This window comes from Podarcis erhardii, assembly GCF_964252035.2.
Source record: "Podarcis erhardii genome assembly, chromosome: 11".
Classification (NCBI taxonomy): domain Eukaryota; kingdom Metazoa; phylum Chordata; class Lepidosauria; order Squamata; family Lacertidae; genus Podarcis; species Podarcis erhardii.
This window is the reverse complement of record NC_138501.1, coordinates 14,097,190-14,123,845: the sequence shown is the minus strand read 5'-3', so window position 1 is coordinate 14,123,845 and position 26,656 is coordinate 14,097,190. Positions and strand designations below refer to the sequence as shown.

At 38.6% G+C, this 26,656-nt stretch overlaps 1 protein-coding gene across 2 annotated transcripts in view; it reads left to right on the top strand.

Moving 5' to 3' along the window:
- The window catches only part of SLC12A2 (solute carrier family 12 member 2), a 48,466-nt gene extending 22,545 nt beyond the window's left edge, over positions 1–25,921 (top strand). The window contains exons 8-27 of one of the 2 annotated variants that reach the window (XM_081880346.1): positions 1,667–1,794; positions 1,884–1,968; positions 3,509–3,660; positions 5,733–5,840; positions 6,342–6,465; positions 7,077–7,178; positions 8,787–8,942; positions 11,054–11,153; positions 12,076–12,187; positions 13,320–13,460; positions 14,605–14,711; positions 15,451–15,530; positions 15,905–16,030; positions 16,959–17,006; positions 18,519–18,635; positions 18,752–18,863; positions 19,332–19,418; positions 21,475–21,610; positions 21,785–21,852; positions 23,231–25,921. In XM_081880346.1, the coding sequence (XP_081736472.1) occupies positions 1,667–1,794; positions 1,884–1,968; positions 3,509–3,660; positions 5,733–5,840; positions 6,342–6,465; positions 7,077–7,178; positions 8,787–8,942; positions 11,054–11,153; positions 12,076–12,187; positions 13,320–13,460; positions 14,605–14,711; positions 15,451–15,530; positions 15,905–16,030; positions 16,959–17,006; positions 18,519–18,635; positions 18,752–18,863; positions 19,332–19,418; positions 21,475–21,610; positions 21,785–21,852; positions 23,231–23,366 (2,225 nt within the window). In that variant the 3' untranslated portion in view covers positions 23,367–25,921. The remainder of the gene's footprint in view (positions 1–1,666; positions 1,795–1,883; positions 1,969–3,508; positions 3,661–5,732; positions 5,841–6,341; positions 6,466–7,076; positions 7,179–8,786; positions 8,943–11,053; positions 11,154–12,075; positions 12,188–13,319; positions 13,461–14,604; positions 14,712–15,450; positions 15,531–15,904; positions 16,031–16,958; positions 17,007–18,518; positions 18,636–18,751; positions 18,864–19,331; positions 19,419–21,474; positions 21,611–21,784; positions 21,853–23,230) is intronic. The other variant, XM_081880347.1, reaches the window with a different exon arrangement.
- Positions 25,922–26,656: the final 735 nt, after the last annotated feature.

The window sequence follows — 26,656 nt, the reverse complement described above, 5'->3', positions numbered from 1 at the left end:
GCTACCCACTTACCTTGCAAAGGAGACTCCTCTCCCTCTGGTTAACACCATTGCAAGAAGGTCTTAAGGCTTATGAAACAGGAAGGAACATTCCTTCCTGTTTCCTAAGACATTCATGCAGTGATGTTGCACCACAGAGACAAGGGCTTCCTTTAGAGGCAGAGGTGCCTGGTTTTTGATGGCTGGCAGGCCCCCTGCAGCAAGGGATACCTCAGCAGAAATTTCAAAAAAGAAAACTGAATTTTGGGGGGTCCGGGGGTGGTGGTGGAGTGTATGCTAGGATAATATTTGCTAAGAAAAAACCTTTTGTGGAAACTGGATCTGAGCTGTGGGTTAGCCACCCCTGGCTAAAGGAATCACACCCAAAAGCATTAACTTCTATTTTAAATTTTCCAAGAAGACTGAGCTATTTAAGTCAACACAACACCTATGTACTTTCTCTATGTACTTTTTCCTGTATTCTAGAATCAAACTCACCTGGTCCACTCATTGCCTCTCGGCCTAATTTACCTCAAATATTTATTTGTGAGGAATAACACGAAAGAAAACGTTCTTTGTCGCTCTGACCTAGGAGGAAAAATGGAACAGAAATGTGGTTAATAAAACAAAATGTTTTGGCTTACAAGAAGAGCTAAAGTTGTTGTTTTTTACAGATTTCTTCCTTTGGGGATTTAAGAGGAAGTTAAGACCTCTGCCTTAACTGGTACATGCTGCTTAAGCAGTAAACACATCATAGAGACTATGAGTTCATGCACGGAGATCTTTCTTTGCTTGTCCCTAGCGTTTTCACCAAATCTTCCATGCCCCTGACAGGCAGCCAATTTTAGTAAGAGCTGGGGAGAGCAGCCTGCTGCACTGTGTGTTTAAAGTTGAGCCTGACTTTTCTGTAAGCTGAAAAACAGGTGAAGCTAAACAGCACAACATGCAAAGGCTGGCGGTAGCTAGCTGCTGGAGGATGGACATTTATTAATTTAAAAGCTATTTTAAAAAATAAATTGTGAGATGCTGGAGTATTGGAAAGAGGTTGCAGGATTTGTGGAGGTAGCCTAAGGAAGTTAAGAGTGGCACCTGCTGAGCCCCCTAGTGGTAGCTACTGTATAAAATAAGTACAATTTTCTTCCATCATTTAAACTAGAAAGTCAATCATCTCTCTTAGGCCTTCTCTAAACATTTGAGAGATTGTGCCCTGATTCTTAACATTTCATAGCAGATTTTTTTTAGTGGTTGTGTAAATATCTACCTTTTATAAGAATATAATGTTGTGAATATTTTTGGATAATGTTGCTTGCTATATAATTTTATTGAATTGGATAATGTAATATCTCTTAATGGTGTGAAGGAAGGTAAATTAAATAAGGCCCAGCCTTCATGCTGTGGGGAAGGACAAGTTTAGGCACTTTATTTGTTTGTTTGTTGAATATAGGGGTGCCTATATTTCAGTTTTTACATTGCCGTGTAGCAAATTTGTGTGTGCTTGGAAAACAAACATTTCCGCAAACAGCTAATGAAACAAATTCTCAGAGTTCAGTTTACATGTAACACCTCTAATCTGAGGTGACTCATTGTCATTTTACTTGCAGCTGATTAGGTGGAAGACTAAATATTATGGACATTATACAAACACAGGTTACTATAATAAACTTTTTGTAACGTTCCTCCCTAACAGCTGAAATCTTTTATGAGAATTTTGGACCAGATTTCCGAGAAGAAGAAACTTTCTTTTCAGTATTTGCTATATTTTTCCCAGCTGCAACAGGCATTCTAGCAGGTGCAAATATCTCAGGTGATCTTGCGGTGAGTGAGTGGTTTTTAGTTTTGTTGCTTGTTCAGCTAATTTGAACTGTTCCATAGATTCATAATGTTGATGTTTTTCCCCCTCCCAGGATCCTCAATTAGCCATACCTAAAGGGACCTTGTTGGCCATCTTAATTACTACAGTGGTATACATGGGAATTGCAGTATCTGTAGGTAAATAACTAATTTTTACTTATTCATTCTTTGTAGACAACTTGATGTTTTTTATATTGCTGTGGTTCTATGTTGAAATTGATGTTTAGAGCTGAATTTTTATAGCACCTTCCATTATTTGGCTTTTATTCTTTGAATTGTTACAAGGGGCTGGATTAATGATTTTATAGCATTTTGATGTTAAAGCAACATCAAAACATGCCAAAATCAGAATGGTTTGAGCTCTTCTCTTCTATCATGTTACAGAAACAACCACTTAACAATACTGTTAATTTACAGTGCCTGTATGTTCAGGTCAATCCATCATCAATTACTGTTTCTTACCCAGAGTGCAGTTGGGATCACAGATTGATGAGCATAAGTGTTTGTGTATATATATAGATGGGGAAAGGGAAAGAGGGCTTGGCAAGATATGTTGCCTGTGCATTCACTCACACCTGAAAAGGGGAACAACAACTAACCAGAATTCCAGTGACTGGGCAGGTAAACCAGCAACCAGGCATTTAGTGACAGCATTATAAAAATGGATTTTAGATTTTTAAAATGAAATATGGAAAGTATAAGAAAGCCAGTCCAAAGGTGAGGCAGTGAGGAAAATGTGGAATGTCATTTTATCCAGTAGTGTTGTTCTTTTGTTACTTGAAGTGATCAACAATAACTGCAAATTGAGCATAGGTAGACGTTCAGAGTTCAGAGATTACTTTTCCCAAAGACTGGTTGAATTCCAGCATTTTCACTTTTAACTTATTTTGCTGTCATCTTGTTGGTGCAGGCTACCTAAAGCTTTTTCGAAAAGTGGTATATCAATGGACTTAAAACATTGTAAAAGTCCAATTAATTCTTTCTACTCATGGCATCATGGCAAATCTATATATTGTCTGCCTTCAAATGTAAAGAGGACTTGTGTTCCAGGGTTTCTTAGTATGGGAGAATCTATTTTGAGAATACAACTTCTAGCATTTTACGAAGTGTGGGAAGTCTTCAGCAAGCAAAGATGACAATCTTAAGATCTGAAAGAAAAAGAGAGAATCAGCTTAAATTCCTGAGACTGGCTTTGAATTTGTTACATTTCAAGCAATAGGAGCTATCTTGTGTACATATTTCTGTTGTGTCTTTTGGTATAAACTTATGGGGACTCAAATTATGATGAAAGTTGTGATTCTCAAGAGTTTGTGGGCTGAGTAAGATATTTATTACCCCTGTGCTTTTCGGCTCTTCTCTAACAACACAACACTATAGGTGAACGCATGGCAATAAGTCTTCTTGTAGGCTTACTTTGAGGGAAAGTAGATACAGGACTGCAGCACCAACATTTATAATCCAAAAAGAATGAATGCCTTTATTGTTCACCTCTTTGTCAACAGTGCTATAGCTCTAAAATTCATTTTGTGACTAGCCATACTTATTTTTACAATACCTTTGGAGGGTAGAAGTAACTTGATTGAAATTTCAATTTCCATTGGAATATACCAAGGAGAAATATAATGCAGTTTGCTTTAATTGCTTGGAAGGTCACTGCTTCTGTTTCCCTCTGCTCTAGGCGCTTGTGTTGTTCGAGATGCCACTGGGAGCCTTAATGACACATTTGTCGGTGAGCTGACAAACTGTACCACTGCAGCTTGTAAGCTTAACTTTGATTTCTCCTCATGTGAAAAAGAAGCGTGTCCTTATGGGCTAATGAACAACTTCCAGGTGAGCGGTGATTTCTAACCCTGAGATCTTCAACTGCACTTGCTTAAAATGTTTTATGCACTTTGTGCATGACTTACAAAATACATGTAGATAAATCTTAATATACTGTAAATTAGGGAGGGATGAATCAGTCTTATTTCTAGTTGGTGCCAACCATGTTCATAATACCCTTTTCCATCCTGTTCACATTAAACTGTGAGGGTTTTTCTAAAGCACCTGTATAAAGATTGGTATTTAAGTACATATTTTATTGGAGTACATTTAATCTTAAAATAGGTATTTTCATGCATTTTGAGCTGATAACGGCATCACAACAACTGGAGAAGTGCAATATCAAGATAATTACATTCCAGTCTGTGAATTAGTTCAAGGTGTGCAAACTAAATCATTTGCAGAGCACATGAAATAGATTAAAAATAGTGTATCTCCCTCACTCCACTTTGTGTTTACGTGCATATGAGAAAGAGAATGTGTGACTAGTGGTCAAAAGTTTGAAATAGCGCATTTCCCCCCTCTAAATAGAAGTCTGAAGTTGCAATCTGTCTACAAGAATATGAATTTCACACGTGTAAAGTTCATAATCTCTAGATAAAACTGCTAAGTAGGGTCTAGTATGGTTTCAAAATGGAGTGGGTTGAGATTCCTCCATTGCTGGGGTTGGACTAGATGATCCTTGCTCTACAACTCTAGGATTCCTCCTTCTTTTTTCAAAGTGTAAACTATTTTGTATATTTAGAACCATTGTGGCTGGATGACAGGCTTTTGGAATATTTTAGAATGCTTAGTGTAAACACTTAGTGTAAACACATGTTCCCACTGTCATTTCTGGTCAAACAGAGACCAGAGATGCAGGCTTTTGAAACATATTAAAAATTGCAAAAAAAGTTTGACAAAGGCAAAAGTGGGAGAGATAACCACTCTTTAAAATTCCCTTTAATTTACTTTATTGTCAGATTGCATCTGGTCATAATGACTACTTCACCTCTGTTCTAGATAGTCTGAATTTGACTTCTCCTAAGATCAGTGAAAGTCATAGCCATGATAGTCTTTCATATACTTAAGTATAATAGCTCAGTTAAGATAAAGTACTTAGGCCTTAAAGGGCTTTCATCTACTTACTTGGCTGAATTAGGTAACGAGTTTACCTTCTGAGATTATGTCACTTTAAATCAAAAGCAGCTGAAGCAGTTATCAGTGACTACTCTAAAACATTAGTGGGTGCTTTGACAGAAAGATACTGCAAAGAAAGAGGCAATTTATTCAGGAGAAGTCATGCCAGACTTTATTTAAAAACTGGTATTTGTTTAAAAGTCACAAATCTGGGTTAGCTGCATAGCTGGAGCGTGCCAATCAGATTTTCAGTATTTTTAAAACAGAAGTTGGCTTTCTTCAAAGTTGTCTGTTGTGTGCAGAACAGCAGTACTGGTATTATCAGTATCTTGAAAATACACAGTTTCATTGGAAAATAACCCCCAAACTTGTAGCATGACAGCTCTGTAAAAGCACTCTAGTTCAGAGTAATGTACATAATCTACAAAGCATGGCTGCTATTCAGTTTCACCCACCCCCTTTAATGTGAGGCTTGTGCAGAAACTTCATTGAAAGGGAGGAAGTTATGCAGTTGCTCTGATTATTGATCATATTTTCCCCCAAATAACTCATTGGCAGAAGAGATTTCCTCTTCAAAGCCAGTATTTAGCCTGTTGCACTACATTCACTATTTATGAAAAGTAGTAAACAATGATAGAGCTGCCAAAGTTAAGAAATAACGTGCAGATCATTGTTGCTTGCTTTTATTTTAAAGCGTATATGGTTTCTGGTTGCTGTCCAAAGATTTTAAAGCACATGGTCCCTGCCTTCAGGATTAGAATACAGAACAATAAAAGATGAGGAAGGAAGAAGAAATGAGCAAATTCAGACACTTAACTGAGTGTTAAGTGCAATGTTAGTGCCTTCTCTGACTGCTGTCATAGTGTTTGAAAATTGTGCATGCTGTTTCATATTAACACAACATTGCAACAAAGGTGTTACGTGTTTGAACTGCCCTTGTTAAAGTTACATTCTTATTCCAGGTAATGAGCATGGTATCAGGATTTGCACCTCTGATATCAGCTGGTATATTTTCGGCCACCCTTTCTTCAGCATTAGCATCTCTTGTCAGCGCACCTAAAATCTTCCAGGTAAGAATCTTGAGTTGTTTGTAGCAAGCCAGATCAAACTTGAATTTTGGATATATTTTCAAACATTACTTTTCTAAATCCTAAGGACATGGTGTTTATTCACTGTTTCTCAATATACTGTTGGATTGGTCCCATAGCTAAACTAAGAAATCAAGGCTTTCAAATGTATTCTATTAACACACTTTTTCAGTTATTTCCCCCAAATCACTGACGGTTTTTCGGATCTTAAGATGTGTAGGCACTCAGTTTCCATATTGAAACCAATTTGATTTAGGCTTGCATAAAGGTAACTAAATTGTAGTAAAGCTGACTTCCGCTGTTCACCATCTAACTTTTCCCATGGTACCCAAGACCTCACTGAGTTAGTGATGTCTGCAGTTACTACAGTTTTTGTTAATTACATTCTTCACATGCCATTGCATTATTCAGATTTGATGCATCGATTTATATCTGTGTGACTATAGTTTAATTAACATCATCTTCTTTTTCTTCTTCTTCTAGGCTTTGTGTAAAGACAATATTTATCCTGGTTTCCTGATGTTTGCTAAAGGCTATGGGAAGAATAACGAGCCTTTACGAGGATATCTGCTGACCTTCTTGATTGCTCTTGGATTCATATTAATTGGTTGGTTATTACACCATTTTAAAAAGAGGGATATTTCTCTGTGGTATAAGTTTATCTGGAGCATCTAATACAGTCTCTGTTGTCTAATCCCATGTAATAATTATCTGGTTCAGTATGAATAGAGGATACATAGCCTGTTTCATGGAGAGGGAATGTACCCCAAACCACTAATGTTGGTGGCTTCTGTTTGGGAAAACTAAGAACATAGGAGCCCTGCTGAATTATCCCTATTGTCCACCATTGTTTCCTAGAGTGGCCAACAAGCTACTATGAAAGGCTACAAGTAAAGCATGAAGGCAGTTAGCCCTGTCCTGCTGTTCTTCCCCATCAGCTGGTGATCAGAGGCATAGTGCCTCTGATTCTGCAAGTAATATATAGGCATCATTAATAGTAGCCATTAGTAGCCTTATCTTAAATGAATATTTTCTAATCCCTCCCAATGGCGGCCATTGCCATATTTTCTGGAAATGAATTTCCATTGTTTAAGTCATCGCATAATCTTGGAGAGGGACTGCAGAGAGCCCACACTCCAAGCAGCAATTCTGTTCTTATCACAGCTATTTATTGTAAAATTTAATATAATTCTCCATTTCTTTTCTCTTTTTTTACAGCTGAACTGAATGTAATCGCTCCCATTATTTCCAATTTCTTCTTGGCTTCCTATGCCTTAATTAATTTCTCTGTATTCCATGCTTCTCTTGCAAAATCTCCAGGTATGAATTTTATATTGCTTCTCTTGATCATTTGAAATTAGTGACGGCAAAAGCATCTTTTTAAAATGCCTTTGATTTATAATTTAAGTAATTGCACAACATATTGAACTTGATTTTTTTTTAAAGTGTAACTGTTCGGCTAACTAGATTGTGGATAGCAAATCTGCATGAAAGCAACTTGAAATTTTACGATATGCACTATGGGTTGGTTTACCTGCAATGCTAAGCCAAACTATTGCTTAGTGCAAAGACATGAGAACGAAGGTTCCTGGAGAGGAGATTGTGGCTGCTGTGCTCCTCCTCTGATCCTCCTTCCACTGCTGTGATCTTGGGTCTGTGGTTTGTCTGATTCAAAGTGGGTGTCTGAACTGAAATTCACTGATCTTTGAAAGTGATTGCATGTTCCAGGTAAATAATAGGAGAATAAGGATAGTAGTGGGCCACTGAAGAAGACTAAATATTGAATCATATCTGACCATTACATTTTTAATTCAGTTTTAATTCAGTTAGTTGAATTCAATTAGTGTACATTTTTAGTTTTAATTCAATTGAATTTAGTTCAGTTTTCATTGGCAGTGGCCTACACCTGATAAAGAAGTGCTTTCCTTACATTCCTTTGAACTGTTCATTTTATCTTACGGAATATTATCTGTATTTATACCATCTATAATTGAGTGTTTTCCCTTAACTCTGTTCCTTTCAACTTGTGTTTTTGCTAAGGGTAGTGAAGCTTTTCCTTTGGTTGCTCTCTCCAGACAAACCACAAGCGGTAAGCCCCAGGACAGATTTTGGTAGCTGCTCATGCTTTGTCTGGAGTAAGACAAAGTATGAGGCCAGGTTCAGACAATATGCTGTCAAGCTATCACTTAGCTCATGAAACAGTGATAGAAACTGAGATATGAAAGTTAGGAGCTAAATGGCACCTTAAAGCTAGGTTATGGTTGCAGCAATGGAATGTCTAGGCACGCTTTTTTTATAACAAGAATATAAACTGAAAATGAACTTCAGCAAAAAATCTTAGGTTCGTTTTTCACATGGTCTAGTCCTCATCTGAAGACTGCAAAAAAACCCCAAAAAAACCCTAAGCCATGCTTCCCCTGCTTTTCCCCCTAATATTTTTAAGAGGGTCTTAAGAGAGTGGCTGGAAGTGGGGAGGCAGAAAAAGGACCTCCCTTCCTTCCACACGGCAGTTTTAATCTGAAATCTTAGGCGCAGTACTGCGCCCAGAGCTCAGAAACTGCTTGCTCTAAGGAAATTCCCTGTCGCAAAACCCGCCTGGAACAAAGGGAGTTTCGAATGCTGTCATGAAAGTGTAGCAGTGGGAGGACCCAGAGGTGGAGCTCAGCAGCTGTGATCTCTTTGAAGACACAGATTTAAGCCATGGTTTAGCTTAGTTTAATGTGCAGACCAAGGCAGTGTACCCCTTTTCATCTGTTGCTCTATTTTATTGGTATTTAATCATGTGCATATCATACACACAACCAGAATGTTGGCAACTTACATGTGTTTATGCTGTTAAAATGCTGGGGAATGTGGGGCTTGTGGACCCCCTCTGAAGGGGAAGCTTTCTGTTTGTACTCTTAATTTCTGTGTTTGCTTTTTGAATAGGCTGGCGTCCTGCTTTTAAGTACTACAACATGTGGGTGTCTCTAGTTGGAGCAATACTTTGCTGTATAGTGATGTTTGTCATTAACTGGTGGGCAGCACTCCTCACATATGTCATCGTTCTAGGACTCTACATTTATGTAACTTACAAGAAGCCAGGTGGGTGCATGTCTAGGAGACACTAGGCCAATGACTGGATTTATGGTTTGATTCAATGCTGTTTTTAAACATATTCAGTCTACTTCATATACAGTACATGATTCCCCTCTGTTTCCCTTCAGTGCTATTTAACAAAAGAAAATTGACTAGGCTCTGTAAATTGTATTAACTTTGTTTAAAAGGTGACAGGGAAAGTGGTAGATAGTCAGAAAGTGTTTGAGCTTGGTGGCCATTTTCCTTAGGAAACCCTAAATATTTGTGTGACGAAAGTGGGGAAAGCACAGTGTCCTTGAAAGAAACACTTTGACAAACTAGAAAAGGAATAGCATTAAGAAACCTATTTTGATACCTTAGTCTTTGTTCTGTGGATTCTAACATGAAAGACAGTATTGGTGGTTAGGATTGAGCTGGTGAGAAGGCCTTCTCTGAAGTGAGCAGTCAAGACTCTACTGACTCACCTACTTTTTCATTGCCATTGCATGTCAGCAAGGGAGGTGTCGAACAAAAGAGGAAAAAACCACCCTCATATGAATCCCACTATATTCATTTAACAGTTTATTTAGGGTTGTTCTGAAGTTACAGTGCATAGAATGCACTTTCCAAGTTCAGCTTACGATGAATTTAGCCCTTAAAGTGCACCACTCTGTCCAAGGAGTGTGTGGTGTTCTTCGCTGTGTGTCTGTCTCTGTGTGTAAGGGGAGGTTTGCATGTGTAATGGGAACACTGGGGGCAAGGGAGGGGCAGACAAATCTGCGCTGCTATTGCATGTGTCCACCTGTGATGGCTATCTCTAGAACAAGAGATACATCGAGTGCTTTACAAAAAGAAAAGAAAGAAACTTTTAATACCCAAATTGGCTTGCATCTTTAAAATTAAAAGAGGAATAAGACCTTTCCAAAGGTTATTCTCATCATTAAAATAAGGGAAGAAGCTAACATGAAGCACTAGACAATATTGGAGGTTTCTGAAATTACAAGTCTGTACTTCTTATGCAACTCCCATAGGCAACTCTGCATGTCTAGGGGTTTTTAGATGAATTAGTGTTGCTCTCAGAATTTGACCACAAAAAAGGTAGTTAGCCCATTCTGAGATAAACATTTTATATGGTTAAAGCTATAGGGTCACTTCAAAAAGTTGTCATGTGAATGCTGAATATTACATCTGAATTAGCCCCCAGGCAAGTAATAAAAAATAGACAACTTGAATAAGTTGAAGGCTTATTACAAATTCAGAATACAAACAGTTCCTTTAAAGTAGCCCCTATTTCCCAAGGCTAACAAATTTCCTCAATAGGGTTTATTTTCAAATATTGCTTGATGTCTTTGTGTGACTTCATAAACTTAATTGCAGTTTCTTAAAACTTTTATAATTGGATGGTGACCTGTCATTGCTTCTGGGGGGGGGGAACAAAAATTATTGTACATGCCAAGATCTCAAACATATATAGGAACAGAGAACTTCAGTATTAAAAGTTAATTATGTATGGGTTTTATGAAAGCTCTTATATGATGAACCTCAGGGCTTTGCTATAACGGTACAACGTTTGACTTTACCCCCGAAGGTGCACTGCTCCATTGTCTCCCAAGACAGACGGATACCAACAAGTGCTTCAGTAATAATTAACATTTGTCAGGTTATTAATCAGATCCCTTTTCTAAGGCAAGAGACACAGCTGTGACCAGAAGTAGTGTGAGAGAGTGTACAAAATTTATTGATAATTTTCTTGATCTCAAAAGATCTTGGGTCTTAAATTTGGTGCCTTCAAGCAAGCCTAATGAAGTTTGCCAAATGTTCATAATACATTAGATTTGACTCTAAAAACACATTGTCACTAATTGCTAACAAAATACTTTAGGGGGCTTTAGCTACCCTCTCCCATTTTAGGAAATAATATTTCCTCCTAAACACTCCAACACTGAAACAACTAGACTTAATCTAGATAACTTGGATGCTCCCTTCCAAACTGCTTGTGATTTTAGCTCAATTGCCAAGGTAGCTGTACAAATAGTGTCACTAAAATGTCACATTTTGTGTTTATTCTGAAATAAGACTGAGGCACATTTGCCTCAGTTGTCCTCTTCTGTCTCAACGAAAAACCATTCTTTTTACAGATGTAAATTGGGGGTCTTCAACTCAAGCCTTGACTTACCTAAATGCATTGCAGCATGCTGTTCGCCTTACTGGTGTGGAAGACCACGTGAAAAACTTCAGGTAAAATCAATAGATGTTTGACAATATGGTTGAACTTTAGAGATACAAGTATAACTATCAGTGAAACAGTGCAGACTGTTGAAACAGAATGTTCTGAAAGTGAGGACCAATTTATAGCTCTTGTCTAGTAAGCATGGAAAGTGGTTTCACACAGCATTTAGTGTATTCTAATCTGCTTGCACTATTGCAACAACTTTTCTGGAGGCAGGCTTTGGAGTAGTAACAGGGCAGAAAGAAGCTTGTCTGTAATGTTTGTTCCTTTGAGCTAATGTTATTCAGCATCGATATCATGGCATCATGAGCTAATTCCCCGATATTTTATGCAGCCAACATTTATTTTTTCCCCCATTTCATTTGTCTACCGCCCTTCATCCAAGGATCACAGGGCAATTTACGGCAAAAAAAGGCAAAAAACCCACATAAGATAGAAACAGAAACAAAAGAAACAACATTGGTATTTAAGTATCTAGCTTATTAACATATGTGATTGGGTTCCTGTAAGAAATGAATGTAAAAGGTAAAGGTACCCCTGTCCGTACGGGCCAGTCGTGTCCGACTCTAGGGTTGTGCGCTCATCTCACTTAAGAGGCCGGGGGCCAGCGCTGTCTCCCGGAGACACTTCCGGGTCACGTGGCCAGCGTGACGAAGCTGCTCTGGTGAGCCAGCACCAGCGCAGCACACGGAAACGCCGTTTACCTTCCCGCCAGAGCGGTACCTATTTATCTACTTGCACTTAGGGGTGCTTTCGAACTGCTAGGTGGACAGGAGCTGGGACCGAAGATGGGAGCTCACCCCGCCACGGGGATTTGAACCGCCGACCATGCGATCGGCAAGTCCTAGGCGCTGAGGTTTTACCCACAGCGCCACCCGCGTCCCTGTAGAAATGAATGTACACCTATTTTTCTCTTTAATCTAAAACCAGGCCACAATGCCTTGTCATGAGTGGTGCTCCAAGCTCACGTCCGGCTTTGCTTCATCTAGTACATGCCTTCACCAAGAATGTAGGATTGATGATCTGCGGTCACATACATATGGTAAGTCTGTGAATAATTACTTTCCTCTTACTCCATAGCACTTGGAAAACAATCTATATTTGTGTAATAAGTAGTATGCAAGCATACAGATAAAATGATGTGTCAAGAGGAAAAGCTGAGATTTGCTAGGTTATTGGGGTACGCTTTGGGGAAAGCTGTGCCTATAGAAGAGCGCTGGATTCATAAAAATACCATAATACAAGAAAATACTTGAAACGTAGAAGTATTATGTTGGGATGTTGTTGATAATGTATTGCCTGCATGTACTGTATTGGCTCGAATATAAGCCACACACCCCCTCCCAAAAATAATTCTGACGGAAAAGTTCAAGTGTGGCTTATATTCAGAGCCGAGCACCGGTGCCCCGTGTTCAGCGCAGTAGGGTCAGGAGATGGGCACACAGTGTGCTCGGAGCCAGGCACCGGCTTGGGGAGTGGGGTGGCAAGCGCTCCCCGTTCAGGGCGGTAGTGCCGGGAGGCAGGCCACACCTGCAAATAAGCCTTGAATTTTAAAGGTGTGGCTTATTTGCGGGTGCACCTTATAGTTGGGCCAATACGGTATGTAAATGTACCGTATTTTTCGCTCTATAACACGCACCCGACCATAACACGCACGTAGTTTTTAGAGGAGGAAAATCCGTAGGCATGCCACCCGTAGGCATTCCCTCTATAACACGCACAGACTTACTTACTTTTTAGGAGGAAAAAAGTGAGTGTTATGGTGCAAAAAATACGGTATATATGTATCTGTGGAAGGTGGTGGGTGAATTGCACAAATAATTGATAAGAAGTAAATTGGTAGTGCCCTACAAATACCAAAACAAATACCAAAACTTTAAAGTGCTAAATAGGGTCTTTTCTGCAGCAAGCAGCATGAAGATTTAAAATTAAGTGTACCCTCTAATTTGAAAGTAGCAGAATTGAATATTTTTAAAGTTCTGGTTCATTGTCAGGGTACTGATTCTGATACGTTATCTGGCAACTGGTCTAAGCGATAACATTTCATTTGAATTGGCCACACTAAAAGAGCCCATTATTTTTCTCTGTAAGAAATCCTCACTTAAAGATGTCATCCAAAACGTGCTTCTGTGTCTTTGTAATTGTGTGCTCCCCTCCCCACACGTTTTTCATAGGGCCCTCGCAGGCAGGCCATGAAGGAATTGTCAACAGACCTGGCCAGGTACCAGCGGTGGCTTATTAAAAATAAAATGAAAGCCTTTTATGCTCCAGTACATGCAGAAGATTTGAGAGATGGTGCGCAATACCTAATGCAGGTAAGTGGTCATATAAAGTGTGGAGTTCTGTGCTGCTTCGTGATCTGCTCTGAGCACTGTATTTTTAGCTGCATTGTACACACCACAATTTTATAAATATATATTTCAATTTTGCAAAGTAACAAACTTGTCCAGTGGAGAAAGGTGGTCAGAAATTGATCAGGTCCTGGGGTTCTAGGTTTGGAAGCAAGGCTATAACATTCCAGGCATTGGGAAGTTTTTTTTAAAAAAGTGGAGACCCTTCCCTCTCTAATCCCCGTAGAAAAGCAGGGCTCTTGCAACCCAGTTCTCTGTTAACCTTTTTCCTGTTTCATTGGAGATAATTCTAAAGGTTTCTGACCCTCACAGTTCATGGGGTAGAGAGAGGTCTTTCATCCTGCCACTGCCATGGGGACCAAGGAGACATATTAATTGTTGGCATTCATTTCTTCCCCGTTGGGAAAAATTGAGAGGGAAACTTCTTTTTTAAAAGAAATTGATTGGGGGAGAATGGTGCTCTAACTTTACTTCCTCCTCGCTAATGAGTTCAGCAGGGCTTCGGGTAAAGCAGTTAAACCAGCTCCAATTCCCCACTCCTTGCTGTTGGTTTGCAACATAAATGGAGTTCTCTATTGGAAAGCAACACAATGGGTTTCACATCAGTAGCAGGCACATGTCCTGTCCAAGGAGATGGGAATACTGGGTTGATAGCTAGACAGTTTGATGGCCCAGATCCTTATGGTGTGGGTGCTGCCAGTCAGGAAAAATCGCCAACAGTGAGGGTTTGTAATATTCACGAAGGCACGCAGGTTTTGAGTTAGTGCCCTATAGGGAAGAAGGGAACTGTCACCCGAAGAAAAGAATAGGACTATATTTGCTCGCAAGGCCAGTTTTCTTACCCCATCCTGAGCCATTTATCTAATGGTAAAGACTACATTCAGATGTTGCCACAGCTTGTCATAGGATCTCCAACAGGTCTAGATTATTACTATATTATTTATATTACTAGATAGGAAAATGATGTTCTCTCCTACTCATCTCCCCCCGCCACTTTCATCACTAGACTAGAAAGGAAATTCCCATTTTTCATGTAGCCTACTTTTTTTTTTTACAGACATATAGATATAACCTCCCTAAGATTTAAGTAGAGTTTTTTTGTTGTTAGGCTGCAGGTTTGGGACGAATGAAACCAAACACGCTTGTTCTTGGATTTAAGAAAGATTGGCAATCGGCTGACATGAATGATGTTGAAACCTACATCAACTTATTACAGTGAGTAGAAGAAGGTTAACGATATGCCCGACTGCGAAGATGCAGCTTTCATAGTCCAGTGCATATACCAGTTGTCCTGATTCATGTATCATCAACCTTTTCAGACCCAGAACCCACTTTTAACCCAAACATGCATTTGGGGACTCATTTCTTTAATCTTTTAATATATATTTGCCTGGTGGTAGTGCTCTTGTTGCGACCCAGGTTGAATCAGGCCACGACTCACTAGTGAGTCCTGACCCACCACTTGATAGTGCCTAGTTTAGCACTATTTTCAGGAAAAATTGTAAACAGCTATACCATTTCAGCAAGGACAGAAGCATGCACCCATTTCATGACCACCTTTTACAGCCCAAATCTGGATACGTTACAATACCGTAACATTCTTATTCCAGCTGGGATCACATTGCCATCAAAGCAAAATGGTGCCAAAAGAGATGTTGGTTTTGGCAATGGGCAGCCCATGAACAAAGGAAGAGACAGAAGATGGGGAGTTACTCTAAAAGGCATGCGTGCCTGCCAGAATTATTCACATGCAGGCATCCACCACCATCTTAGCTTAAATTGGTTCATTAATCACTTTGTAGGAACAGCGTGGTCATTTCAGGAGCTGGAATTACCTTTTGAGACTCTTTCTGCCTGATTTTGCTGACCAGACTACTTGTCCTTACAGCTGAAGTTAATCACTTGATATTTGGAAGTTTATATATTTCCCCAAAATGTGTTTATTCTATTTCAGCGATGCCTTTGACATTCAGTATGGAGTAGTAGTTATCCGTCTGAGGGAAGGTCTGGATATTTCTCACCTTCAGGGGCAAGGTAACCCTTACTTAACGCTGTCCATCATGAATTAATCTCTGGTCTTTGGGAGAAATTAGCAAATTATGCCTGGGACAAAAGATTATTGAGTGTCCCATTCCTTCTGATTCTAGCCTCACTTTGTGTTAAGTGCCTGATGAAGTAACAACTGATTACTTCCGTAAGTGCTCCATTAAAGTGTCTGGGGGTGTGTGTTATTAAATAATTTCTAGTCGCCAGGTGAACATCATTCTTTTTCCCATTTACATGCAAGAACAAAATATACTTAAATCCAGTTACATGAACTTGGCTGAGCCAAAGCACATCTTTAGTTGTCTCCCAGCTTGTAAACTCATTTGCAAAAATACTGAATAGTATATTTTTCATATTCACAGAAGAATTATTGTCGTCCCAAGAGAAATCACCAGTAACCAAAGACATTATAGTAAATGTGGACTATAGCAAGAAGACTGAGACAGTAACGTCCAAGCCTGTGAGTGAAAAAGCTCCTATTCATAAAGGTAACATTTTACTTAATGAATTTTTGTTGGCATCAGTGCAAAAAGCATAATAGTCCTCCTTTAAAAACTTCAAAGTCAGATTTGCAATCCAAAGTCTTCATCATGTGTCACCGCAAGATATTTTAAGCTTATGGGAGCCTCACTTTAGGGGTCCAACTTTTTGGTGGTGTTTCGGTCACGAGCAAGAATATTGCCACACAAGACGGATGGCCCATTGAAAGACTATCTTACTACTTCATCTCTTTGGCAAGCCATTTTTTGGAACCCCAGTGTGTTTGTAAGAAGTGTGCAACACAGCATCTTGGAGCATTGAGGCACAACAGCATACGTGTCTTTACTAAGCTGATAGCCACGGGATCAGAGATTAGCCCTTTAGTAGTAAACATGTACAGAAATTTTGGTCATGGTATTTGAACAATGTTATGTGTTTGACTTTTATTTTTCTAAACTTCTTAGAACTTCTTTTTACCATCAAGTGTTGCAAAGCTTTTGTTAAATAATTGCTCTTATAGATGCTTTAAGCACTTTACAAGTCGTGCATCTTGTCTTGAGGAGAAGCTATGGGACTAACTATTGATATCATTCCCATCTCTTCCCCCACCCCAAATATTTGCTAGGGAAATAATGTTTCAATTGCAGCAAGCATCTCTATTTTCTAACCCAAACCCTTTTGAGAGTGAAAAGGGATCTTAAATGGAAAAAAATGCTAATAGTGTAGCTACTTTTAATATGTGGTAGAACTTTGTGTGTGTCTTAAATAAAGTGGTATGTTAACATGCTAATCACTTACATTCATGAACACAGTTGCTTTGAATTCATTCATTGTTTGGCTTTTCATGCTGCATCCTAAAAAGAACGAAGAGTCCACATTTTTATTAATACTGCAAAATAACCTTTTAATCCTCCCCCCCTTTTAAACCTTATCCAGAAGACGACGACGATGGCAAGACTCCAACGCAGCCACTTTTGAAAAAAGGCAGGCCATTTTTCCATATTTTGTTTTCAATCATTTTTTTTTTCATGCTGTAAACATCAGTTTATAATTTCTCATGCTTTGTTTCATGTATCATAACATTTTACATGTCTTCGGAAGAAGATAATAGTTTGTACTTGCTGGGCTCATGGGAACCTTGTTGGTTGGGTGGGTGGGTTTCTTGGACAAGATAAGTTTTTGGGATGGGGAAAGAATTGGAACGTAATGCTGTCTTAAATATTAGAGTTGTCTTCAGCTACAGCCAGGTGAGAGAGTGCCCATAGATGACTTCTGGTGCATATATATAATGTGATATCTTTAGTTAAATATTGCAAGGTATCCTCACTCTCTTAATGGAGAGCTCCTTTTCAAGGTTCCTGCCAGACAATAGTGTCTTCCTCCTGGGATACCAATAGTTCAGAGGGGCTGAAAAAGGCCAAACTACTCTCCAAGACTACCTTAATCTTCCTTCCCTATTTTCCCAACGGACACATAATATTGTGTGATTCATGGAGGCTACTGAGCATGTTCATTGGGCTATTTTAATTTTTGGTAGGGAGGTACCTCTTAATTTTTTTATTTAAAAAAACACAGTTTGTACTTCTTTATACCTCCGGTATAACGAGCATGGTGACACCTCCTTCTTGTTTCTCGGTGGCTCCAGCCCCCTTGGCAATGAACCACTATTGAGAGAAATGATTATATTCACTGCTGAACTTCAGAGCGGTTTGAGAGCTAAGCTGGTGCGGATGGAAAATCTGTCACTCTAGACTATTTCTAAAATGAGAAAAATCAATGTACAGGAGCAAGGCTGTGATAACTTTTATTTGGGTATTTAGGCAGGGATGCCATGTGTTTTCTGCCCTTCCTAGGAGAGCAAATGCTCCCGTGTCAGGTTTCATGAGGTTTGATTTAAGGCAGTTACAGATAGGTAGCCGTGTTGGTCTGCCATGGTCAAAACAAAATAAAAAAATTCCTTCCAGTAGCACCTTAAAGACCAACTGAGCAGGCGTGGCTAACCTGTGGCCTTCCAGGTTTTGCTGGACTTTTCGAATCTTCCCTGCCTGTTGGCCATGCTGGCTGGGACTGGTAGGAGCTGACGTACTAACATCTAAAAGGCCACAGCTTAGCCACCCCTGGTTAAAGTTAGGGAGTGTCCTATCCCATCTCCAGTTATATTACTTGATGGTTATATTACAAATTCATAGTTATATTACAAATATTACAAATTCATAGTTATATTACAAATTCATAGTTGTTTTCTCATACGCTAGCATTGCTTGTATAGTGGATCTTCCCCTCCTCTCTTCTCCTTTGCAGCCTCACATGCCTCTTCAAAACTTGCTCCAAAAGGTTGTGAGGGCCGGAGGGGAGAAGAAAGGGATGTCCTGTTGCACAAGCAGAATGCCGCTCCCACAACATTGGAAGCAGAAGTAACCCATATTCTGCATTTGAGACAGGAATAAAGTTTTGCCTTTCTTGCTTCCTTTTAAATGCCACTTCTCTATTCTACAGATCCCAAAGGTCCAGCCTTGAACATGGCTGATCAAAAATTGCTTGATGCAAGTTCTCAGTTTCAGAAGAAACAAGGGAAAAATAATATTGACGTATGGTGGCTTTTTGATGATGGGGGTAAGATGGAAGTTCTTTTTAAAAATAATAATAATACTGCAACTAAGTAGTGTATAATTTCTGATACTGCCAAATCTTAACACAGTACCAAAAGTGAGAATTCTTTATTCATGTAGGCTTGACGCTGTTGATTCCGTATCTTCTGACAACCAAAAAAAAGTGGAAAGACTGCAGGATCAGAGTGTTCATTGGTGGAAAAATAAACAGAATAGATCACGACAGAAGAGCGTAAGTTTCATTAAGTACAATTCTTTTATCATTTGGCAACAAATCATTTGGATTTGTTGATTGTTAGTTAGGAGAAATCAGTACTCTTACTTACCAGACCTAATAATTAGCAATGATTTAAAAACTCAGTCTTATATTTAGCTATACAGCTTATTTTATTATTCCACTTTAAAATATTAGGGTTTTTTTCCTCCTGTGTTTTTGTTGTGAAACTTATTAAATACTGAAGGTTCTTGACGGAAATATTTTCTACTTGTTTATAAAAGTTTACTGTGCAGTCATATGCCTCTCTACTTAGAGAGTGGCATTTACTCCTAACTGTAGGATTGCATCCAAACTTTTTAAATAATCTGGTGGTCAGAATTTAGAACCAGCTGATAACCTCTGTAAGCATGCAAACCATTTTAGCTATCTTGACTGTACAGTTTTAATATATACATTTAACTGTGTTTTAAAAATTGCTTTTAGAATGGCTACACTGCTCAGCAAATTTCGGATAGATTTCTCGGATATCATGGTTCTTGGTGATATCAATACAAAGCCAAAGAAAGAAAAGTAAGTTTCTCTCTCTCTCTGTATGTGTGTGTGTGAGAGAGAGCGCATTCATTTCCTATATTTTTCACAAAACAATTTACACTAGCAGTTAGCTGCCACCAGCAGCTAGTGTGTGAAACATAATTAAGTTTATAAAAGTAAAAGCCACAACACTTTCTTCACTCATTTATTGTATTTTTAGGTATTTCCACCCTACCCTTCTATTGTTTATGCACTAGGATAGCTTATCATTTTAAAAAAAAACAAAAACCATTAACTTTTGACGATTTAAGTGGCATGTTTCCTTTGAGCTTGGAATTCTACCCTTGTTTATTGCCTCCAGGTTTTTTTTCTCCGGGGCCCCCCTTTTTTTTTGTCTGTGCATCTTTTCTGATCTCTGTATGTGATTTTATGTGTTGCCATGAAAGGTTTTATAATATGTAAACATGTATTCATCTGTTTGGTTTAAAGAGCTGCGTTTTTCTTGTGCTGTAATTTGCAGAAAGAAACATAAATAGTAAAGAAAGCAAAAATGGAGGTGATGAAATAGAAATGAAGAAGCCTTTATAAATAATGAGCATAATTAAGAGTTGTACAGCATTCATGCTCACCAGACTTTTTAAGATTCAGATGGAACTCTTGCCTGATACTCTCCTTTCCTCAAACCCACAGCAATATAAATACTAAGATTTTTCTTTTGCAAATTAAATGGCTTGAGCAATAGTAAAATGTTTCTGCACAAGCAGAGCATTTATTCATTCCATTCATTAGTGTGAAGTGATTACTTTAGGGCACAATTCTCTGGTCCCAGGGGCCATAGAATTTTGTGGATTTCCCCTTCTACAGGAGCAGCCTCCTTGTTGCAGTTCCTTCTCCACCATTATTGGTGCAGTGGAGAAGCAAAGCAGCATGTCTTGGTTCCCTGTACATGCCCCCAAAACGGCAAAAAAGGGATGCCAACCTTGGAGCTGACATATTGATATTCCTACCTTCTTTGTAAGAGTTTATAAAGCAGCCTTTCAGCACTTCCCAATTCAGCATCCATTCTCTGCAGTTTTATTGAGCATGAGACTCTTAATCTTTGGGTTGTGGGTTCAAGTCCCAGGCTGGGCAAAAGATTCCCGCATGGGATTGGAAAGGGTCCCTTCTAATCTTCCAATTTTATGACTATGAAAGCCCTAGCAAAGTACTCATTTTATAAATCTGAAGAAAATGTTCCTATTCCTCTTTTCAAATAGCGCCTCACCACACCGCAACTCAGACTGCTTTTATTCAGCTGGAAACTCGAGAATTTAAAAAGCAGCTTGCATTTATGATGGAGTGAAAAAGTGAATGAAAGTTTTGCAATATGCTGGTCTGTCTATCCTACTCATATGAATTGAGTTGTGGTGGTAAAAATGCAGCTTCGTAGGAACTCATTGTATTGGCTTTTTTAAAATTCACAAAGGAATCTTTCACTACCTAGGAGATTGCTTTGCTAACATAAAGACATAATATGGCTGTTGCATAAGTGAGATGGCTTTGGATTAAGTGGCATCACCTAGTAATGGAAGAGGAGGGTGGGCATTTTTTGCCCCTTGTTGTGTCCTCCTTCCCAAATAACCAGAGGATTTTGGCCACTTTCTCATTAAAAGCAAAAAAGCTATTATCCTTGTTAGTTGTGTATATGGCAATTTTGTCGTCTTACACCGGCTCTAGGTTTTTGCTTTTTAAACAGTAGCCCCCTGTTCTGCACGGGAAAATTCATTCTCTTGAAACTGAGCGGAGTTGTCACAGCATTTTATGATACTAGAGGGGGACCTGCTGTCCAAAGGTGGGGAGAATTTATCAAAAATTTAAAATCCGGTAGGAATGCCCAAGCAGCCTTGGTGTTTGCATAAAGCAAACGTGGATCCCAGTCGGTGATTCTGTTGTGCAGCCTTTAAGTCTGTATTGTGCAGTTTAGCTTGGAATAGAGAAGTCGCATTTATCTTGTTCAATTAATGTAGCATCTTAGTTGCAGGTCTCATTGTACAAATATTTCAGTTAGGAGTCTGAGGACTGATTAACTTCAGCTGTATGTTAAAATAATCTTTAGCATTGCAGCTTTTGAAGAAATGATTGAGCCATTCCGACTTCATGAAGATGATAAAGAGCAAGATGTTGCAGATAAAATGAAAGAAGATGAACCTTGGAGAATCACGGATAATGAAATTGAGCTATACAAAACAAAGGTATTTTTTGTAACTCTCTTTCCACATAGGAATATTTAAACGTCCTATAGTATTCATTTTGAGTATTCATTCCTATAGTATCGATTTTGAGTTGCTACATTGGTAAATCTACTACTTGCTGATCTTTAAAAATTGCTGTTTGGGCTGTTTAAAATGTTCTCATTTTAATTGCAGAGCCAACGCCAGATTAGGTTAAACGAATTACTGAAAGAACATTCAAGCACAGCTAATCTAATTGTTATGTAAGTACTGCTTTCTGTGGTTCTTGGCATCAACACCACTATTTGGGAAAGGTTGTTAATAATTTTGGTGGCTACGGAAATATAATTGGGTTGGCTTGAGGATTGCGCAGAATGGAATTTCACAAATGGGACAGTTCTCCAAGTTATGATGCAGTGGTTGTGCTGCCTGATTAGAGCATAGCAACAGACTTTCTGTGAGGCAAATACCTAGCTAGGTTTTCACAAAAATGTCCCCGTGACAGTAATTCTGCTGTAATCATGATAAGTTAGACACCACAAAGTTCTCTTAATAAACATACATATGAAGACCCTGAATTTCTAGGTTTCCCCCTAAAAAGCAGTTACATGGTAGATAAACAAGAGATGCTTGAAAACATTTATGAATGCCTCTGACTTTGGAGTTAAAGGGTTGTTGGTGCAGCAGAAATAAGTGGCAGCCATGCTGATGTAGCCAGTGATAACCATTGTTAACCTTAGTGCAGACCCATTGAAACTGATGGACTCATCAGTAGTGGATTGAGTATGACTTAGTTGGGTGTCACCCATTGTGTTTGAGAGCATAATGTTGGATTGAGCAGAAACTCCTGTTCTGCAAACCTAGATGTTTTTATTTCCTTTCCCCCTGCAGTTTACAGTATCACCATCTACACCAGGCATGGCCAAACCTGGCCCTCCAGATGTTTTGGGACTACAACTCCCATCGTCCCTAGCTAACAGGACCGGTGGCCAGGGATGATGGGAATTGTAGTCCCAAAACATCTGGAGGGCCAAGTTTGGCTATGCCTGATCTACACTGTTCCAGAAGGTGCCCAAACCTCTGGATTATATTTTTGGAGGCAGAGTAGGCTGGAAAGAGGGAGAGGGAAACAAGCATTGGAAAGAGATAGCATATTGCTTCAGCTACAGTAGTAGATAATAGAATCATGGTAGTTTTTGAGGGTTATGGTATTTAGGATTTTGACATGCTTGTAACCTACCTTGGGGTTAGTAGCACTGAATGGTGGGATAGAATTCTTAAAATAATAATGAAACAATCTAATTCTGTGCATGTTTGTCTGTACGCGTGTGTCTTACTCTCAGATAACTCCATCCAGGATTACAGCCTTGCCTTCAATGGTAGCAAAGTAGCATATCTGACAAATTTGGAAGATAATTCTCCAAACGACGAGTATTGTCCGTTAATGCTACTTCTGCTTCTAATAAGCATCATTTAGCAGCAAAAATCGTTTGGGTAACAGATCGTTTTAAAATTATCTTCTGTAATAAAATACAAACGCTGGCTGTCAATCTCAGTAATTTTGAGACATTTTGCATTAACTGATCCGGTTGTGCTGTTTACCTGACAAAATGCCCCGTTTAATTCCTCTTTTGGTTATAGGAGCTTGCCAGTAGCACGGAAAAGTGCAGTATCAAGTGCACTATACATGGCGTGGATCGAAGCTCTTTCAAAGGACCTGCCACCAATTCTCCTTGTCCGTGGGAATCATCAGAGTGTTCTTACCTTCTATTCCTAAGCACTACTGCGCAGCATGTAGCTGTGAAGAAATGGTACTTCAGTGCCTAAAGTGGGAGAGACTGAGATGTTTGATTAAAATATTAACATCACACACAGGCAAAAAGTGACTATTCTTTTTCACTGTTCCACTGACTTGAAAGCACACAAGGAAAGTCACTATACTCCTAAAGTTGTGAAAGCTTCAGTTTTCTTCTAATTCTTCTGTAATTTAATCTTGCTTAATGGGGGAAGATTTCTTGCTGGACTGAAGAATGAATAAACAGGTTTTTCTTTGCTACTTGAGCGGCAGCAATAAAAGTGTTTATTTTTGATCAGTGAAAGGATTATAGATTTATAAAAGCCTTTTAGCCTTGAGGTGCCTTCTGAAGTTAACCAAATTTCATCCATATACTCTATTTTGTAAATTTATAAAGAATGTCAGTCTGCCATTGGCTAAAACTTTAGATCAAACTTCTTTTAGTTTAGACTTCCATTTTAATAAAAATGCTGCGTTCTGGTCTTCCATAAAGGTATTAGTTTTATTGTTGTATGTTTCCTATTGTTTGGAATGGTGTGTTTTGTTTTTAAAGATCTCTGTTGGATCTGAGACAAAGCTAAAAAGTGGAGCAAGTTGGCTGTAATAAAAAAACAACAACCAAATTTGTTACGTTGATATCTAGGACTTTGTACTTTTCAATTTGTACCACTGAATAAAGCTAAAGTGTATTGACAGAGGGTCCTCTTAGATTTCATCATATATATATATATTTCCTATTGGGCTACTTTGGCTGAAGGTTAGTGGACCAGTCCTCACTCTGTAGCTCCACTGTGAAGCTGCAGTTATGTTACATGATGATGTAAATGTCAGGCATGTTTATGATATGCCATCTAATAGGATACTTCAATCTTTCAAGGACCATCTAAATAAAGTTAACAGTTTGTTCACCTGCTTAAATGGACCACATTTTATTAGAGGTGTCCCAAGGGCAATTTATTCAGTTGTCAGAATCTATGTTTAGTCTTGTTAAATACTCAGGTTTGATCCTCTTGACCTTATGTTTTAATTTGAATGTGATGACCTTGTGTATTCAAGAACTGCCAATTTGTGTGCCCTCAATTTGTGTGTGTGTGTGGTTTGACTGCTTTATATTTTTTTACTCGATGAATTGCTTACTGAAGAATCACTTGAGGTTTTATTCACTAGTTTGTAATAGTGCTTATGCCTATTATCTGTTAAGAGTTGCCTCAAACCCTTTCCCAGTCTCTTGGCATTAATACGGGGTAATATGGGCTAGAATGAACACCTGTAATTTGGATATTGAAGATAGAGAATATGAATACACAATATTTTTTACTGTGTAAGATCAGAATAAACAAACAAATTTATTTTGGTAGTCCCAGTTACTGAGACAAGGTGATTCTTGCAGATAGTGATTAGCATTCTAGTAAATTACGACTCTCATTGTCTTACCAATGTTGTTTGTGTTCTCCCCTTTTCAGAAGTGCAATACAAGTTGGCAGCCAGGTAGAGTAAATCAATGCCAGTACCTAGTTTTCAAAGAAAATTTAAAGTCTTATAATAATAACAGGATTTTTTTTCCTAAAAGGCATTCCCAATGTGTAATAGCATTGATAATTACAAGTTTGCAGTGCTTATTGGTGTGATGAGGGGCATAAAATTATTCATTTAATCTGAACTTTTGTTTCCATTGTTTATGTACAGACAGTAGGGCATGAACTTAGTGCTGCTATCGTGAAAAAGTGCACTGGTACACTTATTCAAAATTTTGCTATTCAGGAAAACCATTGCTTGTTATCTGTAAAAGGAACCAAATGAAAAGTCTCTCTGTGTGCTGTGTAAAAAAATCAAATTTATCTAAATATGCATATATGGATGGGAGCAAAATGTAGTCTGTAAATTAATAAAGGTTACTTCATACATGAGAATTCTCAGTACTTCACACACACATACCACACTAGACACCAAGACAACAATTGTACAATTTATTCTAACACTCCAATAAACATAATTGCACCTTGTTAGCAAGAGGCAATTTTATGATACATAGCCATTCCAATTTCTAGTTAGTATGAATTGATCTTTTCTTTTTGGCGCCATGTTTTCTTAAGTTCCAATCAGTAATGACTTGAAATAATTGTTTTCCATTGACACTCAGCAATACCATTTCTGTAGCAGAAACTTTATTTTATGAAATTAGGAAGTGTTTAGAAAGTAGCTGAAAAAAATCAATTATTTATTTGTTACGTTTGTATTAGGCTTTCCTTTTTACATAATTTGTTTTATATGCTTTTCTGTTTATTTAAAAATGAACTATGGTCTTAATTTAAGGATTGAGCTTGGTTGGTACTATTCCACAGTTTGAAAATGTCATGTCATATTTTGATAATATTGTACTGTAACTGTCACACACAATGGGTTTTCTAATGTTTTAACAACTTGAGTATTGCAGTTACTACTCTGTATTGGGGAGGGATCACTGCAATAAATGGGAGTGAATTAACTGTGGTTGCCTAAATCAGCCTATTTTTATTAATAAATTCCTTTCCTCTGGTTTTCAATACTCTTTATTTGAGCCCCACCTAACATGTAACATGCCAGGAAGACCTAAACACTACAAGTTTTTGATATTTCATGCACTGTTTTAAAAAGTGCTTCTGTAACCTGTAGATGAAAAAAGGTTAAGCAGCATGGCAAAAATCACTATTAAAATGAATGTCCAGTTGTTGCATTCGACTGTCCAATAACAGAGTGGAGTGGAGCTATAGAAATAATCTCATCTTGCACTTTTAGAAATATGAAGTTAAAAAATAGAGTTTCAAGGTCAATATAGCTCCAGAGCTTAGGGCGAGGAAACATGTTGAGAGACAGCTTAAATATGCGAGTGGAGAAAAACTCCAGTTGGATACAATCGGACACTGGTGAGGGCTCATCATTGAACCTATTTAGTGACAATGAAGGCAGCAATGAAAGCATACTTTGCTTCCTCCATTGCATCCTCATTGTGCCACCCTGCAGAGCTTTTCCAGGTAGCTTGGGGTTTCTTACAGTCTAGACCAATGGGATGTGGGTAGAGCTGTGGTCTAAACCACTGAGCCTCAGGTTTGCGAATCGGAAAAGCAGCGGTTCGAATTCCTGCAATGGTGTGAGCTCCCATTGCTGTGTCCCAGCTCCTGCCAACCTAGCAGTTTGAAAGCATGCCAGCGCAAGTAGATAAATAGGTACCACTGCAGCAGGAAGGTAAACAGCGTTTCCATATGCTCTGGCTTCCGTCACGGTGTCCCGTTGCA